General features: G+C 36.2%; 1 protein-coding gene across 1 annotated transcript; it reads right to left on the bottom strand.

Moving 5' to 3' along the window:
- Nucleotides 1–4,489: 4,489 nt before the first annotated feature.
- LOC137638196 (uncharacterized) lies at nucleotides 4,490–12,104 on the bottom strand. The gene is made up of 2 exons (XM_068370276.1): nucleotides 11,414–12,104; nucleotides 4,490–6,559 (listed from the first exon to the last, which is right to left on the bottom strand). The coding sequence occupies exons 1-2, from the start codon at nucleotides 11,923–11,925 to the stop codon at nucleotides 5,188–5,190; spliced, it is 1,884 nt and encodes a 627-aa protein (XP_068226377.1). The 5' UTR covers nucleotides 11,926–12,104; the 3' UTR covers nucleotides 4,490–5,187.
- Nucleotides 12,105–12,480: the final 376 nt, after the last annotated feature.

Genomic DNA, 12,480 nt, shown 5'->3' with positions numbered 1-12,480 from the left:
TAAAACGCGTAACTAGCATTCAAGGTAGTTACGCTCATTAAGGTATATAAATGGTGTCTCGAACTATTTAAAGCACACAGCAAGGCTTATGCAATTAATTAAATAATAAGATCCTTTAATCTTACTGCGTATCAGTCAAAATACAAGGAAACCAGAAAAATAAAAAAAAAATTGAAAAATGTACTATAGATACAGTTTTTCGTATACTCCCCACAAAACATTAAATTATTGAATAATTTAATCATAAATACCAATTAATTCAATACCCGAGCGACAACAAACAAATTGCCTTAAAGCTAAAAACCATAACCAAAAGTTTACAAGATCAACTACTCGAAACCTAAGAGTTTCCTATTTTTCCGTTTACACCTTTCAGCAGCAACTCTAGGTTTACATGCGCGTCGAGTCTGACCCTGCAAATTATCATCAATAGGCTTCTCAGCAACACTGTCTTGCTCAATTTGGTTCTCAGGCCTTAAAAGAAATATAAGGTTAGAAACGTGTCTCTTAGTAATTTCTCTTGTCTTGCCCTTCAACACAACAGCACCAGTAACTTCTCCAATATCATTGACAGTCACTTCCTTAACCAAACCCATAGGATACTGGTTAGGCTTACAATAGAGTTCTTTTATTAAAACAATATCATTCTTCTGTAAAGAGGTATGTTTAACAGGAAGGTATCTGTTCTTTTTGTCAACAGCTTGCTGAGTTAATGTAGCCAGGAACTCCGAATGATACAAATCCACAAGATTATTCCTAACCTTTCTCAAATGAGAAAAGCAGTTTTTAATTTTGCTTGACTTGTTAAGAGTATAGGTGGGATCATCTGCAATCTCTGGTATCCTCTGTAAATCGGGAATTATATTAACAGAAGTAAGGTCATAGCCACGAATCAAGCTCTCAGGGGTAATAGGCTGAGGAACTGATGCGTCTAAATTTTCCCCACGCAAAGCCTCTTTGAAAGCAATAGGCCTTCTGTTCACTAAATGTACAGTCTGAGCAATCAAAAATTCAAAGTCCCTTACCTTCAGTACATTATTTTTTATAGAACCATAGACGAGCTTCTTGGTCATCTTAACACAAGTCTCTACCATCGATCCAAGTTGGCTCTGGCCTTTGAAAAAATGTTCAAACTGAATCGGTTTGACTCCATTTTCCTCCAAATACAGCTTGACCTCGGGATCCCTTAGAAAGTCCATGATGATGTTGGCTCCAGCTACTAGTTGAGTGCCCATGTCAGAAATGCATAACTCTGGCAAACCAAACTCAAAACAATGTAACTGGAAGGCTCTTAAGAACTCCTTTACCGACAAGTCATAGCAAAGTTTTAAATTAATTGCCCTACTCCAATTACAAGTTATACATAATAACCAGACTTTAACCTTTTGACTGTTAATATGCACAAAATATGGACCCATATAATCCATAAAAATATACCTGAAAGGAATTTCTGGTGCATTAATTCTGAAATCTCTGTAAGAGTTCTGGTTAAGCTTGATAGCCCTTTCATTAAAACGTCGACACACAACACAAGACTTCAACACCTTTTTAACTGTAGAATAAGACTTAGACATCCATCCAAAACATTTTACGCATCTCTGACAAGACAGAATACACACCTGCATGAGCAAACCGTTCATGATAATCTCTGATAATCAATGTAGTTAAAGTACTATCCTTAGACAACAAAATAGGAAACCTATACCTCCCTTCATCTTTAAGTCTGGACAGCTTACTTCGTACTCTTAACAGTCCTTCTCTGTCAATATAAATATTAAGTTGTCCAACTATTCTTGGCACGTCTTTAAGTAAACGTTCACTAGAGTTAAAATATTCAAGTTCTTCAGCAAAATAACATCCCTGGTCCCTGGACAGCAACAATCTACTAGCCTCTGCAAAAAAATTATGATCACTGCGAAAAGCCTTTAAATGGTTAAATTTGTCAGGATCCCTAGCCATCACCTTAATTTTCAGCTTATTGACAAACAATAAAACATTGCGATAAATCAAAATTAATCTATGAAAGCTAGAAACTCTTGAAGTCATCTGAAAATGTTCAATTTCTATATCCTTACTACTAATGTAGGCACCCAAACTGTTTACTGGTATCTGAATATCCATTTTGGGATCTGGTACCACCAACTCCAAAGTATCCTTACTATGTTCCATTCTTGGAGCATTTACAAGGTCTGGACCTGTAAGGTAGTTAGTTTTCATGAGTGATTTATAAGAGAGACAACGTGTAATACAATCCCCGGGATTTTCTTCTCCAGATACAAACGAAAATATAACTGGGTGTTTTAAGCACAGTTCACTAATCTCGTGTAACCTGTTTTTCACAAACACAGAACATTTCTGTAGTTTATCAAGATTGTGAGTGTGCGAATATATCCAAGATAAAGCTACAAGGCTATCTGAATAAACCCTTAATTCCTGAATCTTAATAGGTTTAATGCAAGAGGGACCCGATAATTCTTTGTATAAATCTAAGAGACATTCCACTGCTAAGGCAATACTTTGTAGTTCAAGGGAAGGCATACTTTTTTCACTTTTTGAGCTAGACTGAAAAGACTTAACATCCTGTTTAACATTATCATCTAATTTCAGACACAAAAAATTAAAATGCCAATCTCCACAGTGTTTACAGCGACTATGAAATCTATACCTACAAGCGTTACTCTCATGATTCAAATTTGAACACTTAATGCAGCCTCGTAGGTTTTCAAGTTTATCAAGCTTAGAACTGGGTGAACAATATTTTGTACACTTAAAAATTGGATGATTTGCTTCAGTGCCATCAAATTTAGTACAAATACTGCAAGGCTTGAAGGTTTTTGACTTACCTGTTTCAGGTTTTATATTAATGGCCATAGCAGAAGCGGAATTGTCAGCAGAAATTTGATTAGTTTCCTTTGGGGCCACATTCTTGCGATTGGGTTTTCCCTGCCTTTGGCTTGCCAAATACCGCTCAGTAGCTTCAAAATAATTTTCTAGAATATCACTCAATTTTGGTTTATGATTATTAGTAATTTGGATAAAGTGATTCTTAAAGGATATATTCATTCCTTCCCAAATGAAATATTGAAGCACTGAGTCAATATCAATCTGTAGCTTTCGTACCCTTTCAACAATTAAACGAACTCTGGAAATGAAATCATACGGGTCAGCACTATCATTAAGCCTAAGTTCCGACAATTGTTTCAGAATATTGAATTTCTGAGTATCACTCGATGCAAAAGCTTTAATTAACAAGTCCTTGGCAAAAGAATAACCTCGCTTATCAGCCTCTAAAGAGTTTAATAAAATGAGTGCCCTACCAGTAATCTGCTGTTTCAACAAAAGCAGTTTGTCATACTCTGGATAGTTAAATTTACTAATAGTGTCTTCAAATTCACAAAGAAACCTATCCAAGTCTTCATCCTCAGAGCTACCATACGTAGGAAGGGGAGCAACTGGACTCTTGAGCAAACCACGAGCTGCACTTTGATCACTAGTAGATGGCACAGATGACTTACCATTCGAAGAATCAACAGCCAATAAACATTCTAAAAGCTTGTCTTCATAATTATGACACATCTGTAACTCTTGCTCAGACTCTGCTTCCTCCTCCTCTGTACTCCACTGTTCATATTTCAGTGATAAAATCTGTTTATCTAAATCCTCCAACCTGTGCATCCAATTCTCAAACTGCAACTTTAATTTGCCCTTTTCTGCTAAAGACATAGAAGGAAACGTAAAAATGTTACGATGATTCTCGGTAATACACTTTCGTATATACTTACGAGAATTAACAAGCACTTTAAGTTGACTAGACATTGTGAAAAGGAAAAATCGAACAAAATTAATTGGAAATAAAGGTCTAATACCAAAAATATCACGACACTGAAAACGACCCGAGCCAAAAATCGCTCAAAAAATGTAATAAGCTAAAAAATATCGAAATATTCACTTTCATCCCTAACTTACGCAAAAACATCTGGGCGGAAAACTGAACAAATTCATCAATCCTGTCACGGTCGCCATATTCGAAAATAATAGAGAGATGTAAAAAAATACGAATGCAAAAAATTCAAGCATTTATTAGGTGAATCTGAAGCAACACTTTCAGCAAGGTAAAAAGCTATCTTGAACTATTACATTCCCAGGAAGACAACGAAGCCGCCCAGATGTTTGGTACCCTAGGCACTGGTTACCAAATCCCCCTACACTTCGAATACCTCGAATCCTAAAAAAACAAAAGAAAGCTGTCAATCAACGAGACAAAATTCAATATCTGTGACAAGACAAAGTTACAAAAGTTTTCTATAATTTAATATCACAGTTAATTAAAGGATCTCGCAAGTGTAAAAAAAAATTGACTGACTTAAAGAGATAATTAAGGAATCGAGATTATTTTTAGAAGTTTGATGAAGGCGCACTAAAATAATAGGGCAACTTTAAAGTCTTGTTCTGTGTGCCAAACGGAACGAGACCTACCTCAAAGAATGCCTTGCGCTGGTTTGTTCAGTTGAGTAATCCATTCAGGTGCGTAATCCATTCCGGTGCAATAATCCATCCAACGGTCACCAACTTGATAACATCTTGATGGAAAGTTTCTTTGGACGTAGCAGCAGATCTCGTTTCCCGCCCATCAGTAATTACGAAAGCAGGGATGATTAACGTGAAGTCTTACATGAAACGCATGGTAAAGTTATTCTCACTGTGAAACAGCACACGACTTCATACAATACTGAAAATAATATTCACGTCAATTTATAAGAATATTAGCCACTTGTGTTCACCGTGAAGAGTGGAAGGAATCTGCCCCGTCTTGGATAACCTTCGCCAAGGTAAACAGTAGTTTTAAGCGGCGGTGGCGATAAAACGCGTAACTAGCATTCAAGGTAGTTACGCTCATTAAGGTATATAAATGGTGTCTCGAACTATTTAAAGCACACAGCAAGGCTTATGCAATTAATTAAATAATAAGATCCTTTAATCTTACTGCGTATCAGTCAAAATACAAGGAAACCAGAAAAATAAAAAAAAATTGAAAAATGTACTATAGATACAGTTTTTCGTATACTCCCCACAAAACATTAAATTATTGAATAATTTAATCATAAATACCAATTAATTCAATACCCGAGCGACAACAAACAAATTGCCTTAAAGCTAAAAACCATAACCAAAAGTTTACAAGATCAACTACTCGAAACCTAAGAGTTTCCTATTTTTCCGTTTACACCTTTCAGCAGCAACTCTAGGTTTACATGCGCGTCGAGTCTGACCCTGCAAATTATCATCAATAGGCTTCTCAGCAACACTGTCTTGCTCAATTTGGTTCTCAGGCCTTAAAAGAAATATAAGGTTAGAAACGTGTCTCTTAGTAATTTCTCTTGTCTTGCCCTTCAACACAACAGCACCAGTAACTTCTCCAATATCATTGACAGTCACTTCCTTAACCAAACCCATAGGATACTGGTTAGGCTTACAATAGAGTTCTTTTATTAAAACAATATCATTCTTCTGTAAAGAGGTATGTTTAACAGGAAGGTATCTGTTCTTTTTGTCAACAGCTTGCTGAGTTAATGTAGCCAGGAACTCCGAATGATACAAATCCACAAGATTATTCCTAACCTTTCTCAAATGAGAAAAGCAGTTTTTAATTTTGCTTGACTTGTTAAGAGTATAGGTGGGATCATCTGCAATCTCTGGTATCCTCTGTAAATCGGGAATTATATTAACAGAAGTAAGGTCATAGCCACGAATCAAGCTCTCAGGGGTAATAGGCTGAGGAACTGATGCGTCTAAATTTTCCCCACGCAAAGCCTCTTTGAAAGCAATAGGCCTTCTGTTCACTAAATGTACAGTCTGAGCAATCAAAAATTCAAAGTCCCTTACCTTCAGTACATTATTTTTTATAGAACCATAGACGAGCTTCTTGGTCATCTTAACACAAGTCTCTACCATCGATCCAAGTTGGCTCTGGCCTTTGAAAAAATGTTCAAACTGAATCGGTTTGACTCCATTTTCCTCCAAATACAGCTTGACCTCGGGATCCCTTAGAAAGTCCATGATGACGTTGGCTCCAGCTACTAGTTGAGTGCCCATGTCAGAAATGCATAACTCTGGCAAACCAAACTCAAAACAATGTAACTGGAAGGCTCTTAAGAACTCCTTTACCGACAAGTCATAGCAAAGTTTTAAATTAATTGCCCTACTCCAATTACAAGTTATACATAATAACCAGACTTTAACCTTTTGACTGTTAATATGCACAAAATATGGACCCATATAATCCATAAAAATATACCTGAAAGGAATTTCTGGTGCATTAATTCTGAAATCTCTGTAAGAGTTCTGGTTAAGCTTGATAGCCCTTTCATTAAAACGTCGACACACAACACAAGACTTCAACACCTTTTTAACTGTAGAATAAGACTTAGACATCCAAAACATTTTACGCATCTCTGACAAGACAGAATACACACCTGCATGAGCAAACCGTTCATGATAATCTCTGATAATCAATGTAGTTAAAGTACTATCCTTAGACAACAAAATAGGAAACCTATACCTCCCTTCATCTAAGTCTGGACAGCTTACTTCGTACTCTTAACAGTCCTTCTCTGTCAATATAAATATTAAGTTGTCCAACTATTCTTGGCACGTCTTTAAGTAAACGTTCACTAGAGTTAAAATATTCAAGTTCTTCAGCAAAATAACATCCCTGGTCCCTGGACAGCAACAATCTACTAGCCTCTGCAAAAAAATTATGATCACTGCGAAAAGCCTTTAAATGGTTAAATTTGTCAGGATCCCTAGCCATCACCTTAATTTTCAGCTTATTGACAAACAATAAAACATTGCGATAAATCAAAATTAATCTATGAAAGCTAGAAACTCTTGAAGTCATCTGAAAATGTTCAATTTCTATATCCTTACTACTAATGTAGGCACCCAAACTGTTTACTGGTATCTGAATATCCATTTTGGGATCTGGTACCACCAACTCCAAAGTATCCTTACTATGTTCCATTCTTGGAGCATTTACAAGGTCTGGACCTGTAAGGTAGTTAGTTTTCATGAGTGATTTATAAGAGAGACAACGTGTAATACAATCCCCGGGATTTTCTTCTCCAGATACAAACGAAAATATAACTGGGTGTTTTAAGCACAGTTCACTAATCTCGTGTAACCTGTTTTTCACAAACACAGAACATTTCTGTAGTTTATCAAGATTGTGAGTGTGCGAATATATCCAAGATAAAGCTACAAGGCTATCTGAATAAACCCTTAATTCCTGAATCTTAATAGGTTTAATGCAAGAGGGACCCGATAATTCTTTGTATAAATCTAAGAGACATTCCACTGCTAAGGCAATACTTTGTAGTTCAAGGGAAGGCATACTTTTTTCACTTTTTGAGCAAGACTGAAAAGACTTAACATCCTGTTTAACATTATCATCTAATTTCAGACACAAAAAATTAAAATGCCAATCTCCACAGTGTTTACAGCGACTATGAAATCTATACCTACAAGCGTTACTCTCATGATTCAAATTTGAACACTTAATGCAGCCTCGTAGGTTTTCAAGTTTATCAAGCTTAGAACTGGGTGAACAATATTTTGTACACTTAAAAATTGGATGATTTGCTTCAGTGCCATCAAGTTTAGTACAAATACTGCAAGGCTTGAAGGTTTTTGACTTACCTGTTTCAGGTTTTATATTAATGGCCATAGCAGAAGCGGCATTGTCAGCAGAAATTTGATTAGTTTCCTTTGGGGCCACATTCTTGCGATTGGGTTTTCCCTGCCTTTGGCTTGCCAAATACCGCTCAGTAGCTTCAAAATAATTTTCTAGAATATCACTCAATTTTGGTTTATGATTATTAGTAATTTGGATAAAGTGATTCTTAAAGGATATATTCATTCCTTCCCAAATGAAATATTGAAGCACTGAGTCAATATCAATCTGTAGCTTTCGTACCCTTTCAACAATTAAACGAACTCTGGAAATGAAATCATACGGGTCAGCACTATCATTAAGCCTAAGTTCCGACAATTGTTTCAGAATATTGAATTTCTGAGTATCACTCGATGCAAAAGCTTTAATTAACAAGTCCTTGGCAAAAGAATAACCTCGCTTATCAGCCTCTAAAGAGTTTAATAAAATGAGTGCCCTACCAGTAATCTGCTGTTTCAACAAAAGCAGTTTGTCATACTCTGGATAGTTAAATTTACTAATAGTGTCTTCAAATTCACAAAGAAACCTATCCAAGTCTTCATCCTCAGAGCTACCATACGTAGGAAGGGGAGCAACTGGACTCTTGAGCAAACCACGAGCTGCACTTTGATCACTAGTAGATGGCACAGATGACTTACCATTCGAAGAATCAACAGCCAATAAACATTCTAAAAGCTTGTCTTCATAATTATGACACATCTGTAACTCTTGCTCAGACTCTGCTTCCTCCTCCTCTGTACTCCACTGTTCATATTTCAGTGATAAAATCTGTTTATCTAAATCCTCCAACCTGTGCATCCAATTCTCAAACTGCAACTTTAATTTGCCCTTTTCTGCTAAAGACATAGAAGGAAACGTAAAAATGTTACGATGATTCTCGGTAATACACTTTCGTATATACTTACGAGAATTAACAAGCACTTTAAGTTGACTAGACATTGTGAAAAGGAAAAATCGAACAAAATTAATTGGAAATAAAGGTCTAATACCAAAAATATCACGACACTGAAAACGACCCGAGCCAAAAATCGCTCAAAAAATGTAATAAGCTAAAAAATATCGAAATATTCACTTTCATCCCTAACTTACGCAAAAACATCTGGGCGGAAAACTGAACAAATTCATCAATCCTGTCACGGTCGCCATATTCGAAAATAATAGAGAGATGTAAAAAAATACGAATGCAAAAAATTCAAGCATTTATTAGGTGAATCTGAAGCAACACTTTCAGCAAGGTAAAAAGCTATCTTGAACCATTACATTCCCAGGAAGACAACGAAGCCGCCCAGATGTTTGGTGCCCTAGGCACTGGTTACCAAATCCCCCTACACTTCGAATACCTCGAATCCTAAAAAAACAAAAGAAAGCTGTCAATCAACGAGACAAAATTCAATATCTGTGACAAGACAAAGTTACAAAAGTTTTCTATAATTTAATATCACAGTTAATTAAAGGATCTCGCAAGTGTAAAAAAAAATTGACTGACAAAGAGATAATTAAGGAATCGAGATTATTTTTAGAAGTTTGATGAAGGCGCACTAAAATAATAGGGCAACTTTAAAGTCTTGTTCTGTGTGCCAAACGGAACGAGACCTACCTCAAAGAATGCCTTGCGCTGGTTTGTTCAGTTGAGTAATCCATTCAGGTGCGTAATCCATTCCGGTGCAATAATCCATCCAACGGTCACCAACTTGATAACATCTTGATGGAAAGTTTCTTTGGACGTAGCAGCAGATCTCGTTTCCCGCCCATCAGTAATTACGAAAGCAGGGATGATTAACGTGAAGTCTTACATGAAACGCATGGTAAAGTTATTCTCACTGTGAAACAGCACACGACTTCATACAATACTGAAAATAATATTCACGTCAATTTATAAGAATATTAGCCACTTGTGTTCACCGTGAAGAGTGGAAGGAATCTGCCCCGTCTTGGATAACCTTCGCCAAGGTAAACAGTAGTTTTAAGCGGCGGTGGCGATAAAACGCGTAACTAGCATTCAAGGTAGTTACGCTCATTAAGGTATATAAATGGTGTCTCGAACTATTTAAAGCACACAGCAAGGCTTATGCAATTAATTAAATAATAAGATCCTTTAATCTTACTGCGTATCAGTCAAAATACAAGGAAACCAGAAAAATAAAAAAAAATTGAAAAATGTACTATAGATACAGTTTTTCGTATACTCCCCACAAAACATTAAATTATTGAATAATTTAATCATAAATACCAATTAATTCAATACCCGAGCGACAACAAACAAATTGCCTTAAAGCTAAAAACCATAACCAAAAGTTTACAAGATCAGCTACTCGAAACCTAAGAGTTTCCTATTTTTCCGTTTACACCTTTCAGCAGCAACTCTAGGTTTACATGCGCGTCGAGTCTGACCCTGCAAATTATCATCAATAGGCTTCTCAGCAACACTGTCTTGCTCAATTTGGTTCTCAGGCCTTAAAAGAAATATAAGGTTAGAAAGAAAAGTGTCTCTTAGTAATTTCTCTTGTCTTGCCCTTCAACACAACAGCACCAGTAACTTCTCCAATATCATTGACAGTCACTTCCTTAACCAAACCCATAGGATACTGGTTAGGCTTACAATAGAGTTCTTTTATTAAAACAATATCATTCTTCTGTAAAGAGGTATGTTTAACAGGAAGGTATCTGTTCTTTTTGTCAACAGCTTGCTGAGTTAATGTAGCCAGGAACTCCGAATGATACAAATCCACAAGATTATTCCTAACCTTTCTCAAATGAGAAAAGCAGTTTTTAATTTTGCTTGACTTGTTAAGAGTATAGGTGGGATCATCTGCAATCTCTGGTATCCTCTGTAAATCGGGAATTATATTAACAGAAGTAAGGTCATAGCCACGAATCAAGCTCTCAGGGGCAATAGGCTGAGGAACTGATGCGTCTAAATTTTCCCCACGCAAAGCCTCTTTGAAAGCAATAGGCCTTCTGTTCACTAAATGTACAGTCTGAGCAATCAAAAATTCAAAGTCCCTTACCTTCAGTACATTATTTTTTATAGAACCATAGACGAGCTTCTTGGTCATCTTAACACAAGTCTCTACCATCGATCCAAGTTGGCTCTGGCCTTTGAAAAAATGTTCAAACTGAATCGGTTTGACTCCATTTTCCTCCAAATACAGCTTGACCTCGGGATCCCTTAGAAAGTCCATGATGATGTTGGCTCCAGCTACTAGTTGAGTGCCCATGTCAGAAATGCATAACTCTGGCAAACCAAACTCAAAACAATGTAACTGGAAGGCTCTTAAGAACTCCTTTACCGACAAGTCATAGCAAAGTTTTAAATTAATTGCCCTACTCCAATTACAAGTTATACATAATAACCAGACTTTAACCTTTTGACTGTTAATATGCACAAAATATGGACCCATATAATCCATAAAAATATACCTGAAAGGAATTTCTGGTGCATTAATTCTGAAATCTCTGTAAGAGTTCTGGTTAAGCTTGATAGCCCTTTCATTAAAACGTCGACACACAACACAAGACTTCAACACCTTTTTAACTGTAGAATAAGACTTAGACATCCAAAACATTTTACGCATCTCTGACAAGACAGAATACACACCTGCATGAGCAAACCGTTCATGATAATCTCTGATAATCAATGTAGTTAAAGTACTATCCTTAGACAACAAAATAGGAAACCTATACCTCCCTTCATCTTTAAGTCTGGACAGCTTACTTCGTACTCTTAACAGTCCTTCTCTGTCAATATAAATATTAAGTTGTCCAACTATTCTTGGCACGTCTTTAAGTAAACGTTCACTAGAGTTAAAATATTCAAGTTCTTCAGCAAAATAACATCCCTGGTCACTGGACAGCAACAATCTACTAGCCTCTGCAAAAAAATTATGATCACTGCGAAAAGCCTTTAAATGGTTAAATTTGTCAGGATCCCTAGCCATCACCTTAATTTTCAGCTTATTGACAAACAATAAAACATTGCGATAAATCAAAATTAATCTATGAAAGCTAGAAACTCTTGAAGTCATCTGAAAATGTTCAATTTCTATATCCTTACTACTAATGTAGGCACCCAAACTGTTTACTGGTATCTGAATATCCATTTTGGGATCTGGTACCACCAACTCCAAAGTATCCTTACTATGTTCCATTCTTGGAGCATTTACAAGGTCTGGACCTGTAAGGTAGTTAGTTTTCATGAGTGATTTATAAGAGAGACAACGTGTAATACAATCCCCGGGATTTTCTTCTCCAGATACAAACGAAAATATAACTGGGTGTTTTAAGCACAGTTCACTAATCTCGTGTAACCTGTTTTTCACAAACACAGAACATTTCTGTAGTTTATCAAGATTGTGAGTGTGCGAATATATCCAAGATAAAGCTACAGGGCTATCTGAATAAACCCTTAATTCCTGAATCTTAATAGGTTTAATGCAAGAGGGACCCGATAATTCTTTGTATAAATCTAAGAGACATTCCACTGCTAAGGCAATACTTTGTAGTTCAAGGGAAGGCATACTTTTTTCACTTTTTGAGCTAGACTGAAAAGACTTAACATCCTGTTTAACATTATCATCTAATTTCAGACACAAAAAATTAAAATGCCAATCTCCACAGTGTTTACAGCGACTATGAAATCTATACCTACAAGCGTTACTCTCATGATTCAAATTTGAACACTTAATGCAGCCTCGTAGGTTTTCAAGTTTATCAAGCTTAGAACTGGGTGAACAATATTTTGTACACTTAAA

The sequence above is a fragment of the Palaemon carinicauda genome, chromosome 3 (genome assembly GCF_036898095.1).
Source record: "Palaemon carinicauda isolate YSFRI2023 chromosome 3, ASM3689809v2, whole genome shotgun sequence".
Classification (NCBI taxonomy): Eukaryota; Metazoa; Arthropoda; class Malacostraca; order Decapoda; family Palaemonidae; genus Palaemon; species Palaemon carinicauda.
The sequence above is the reverse complement of the archived record's forward strand: the minus strand, read 5'-3'. Positions and strand labels throughout refer to the sequence as shown.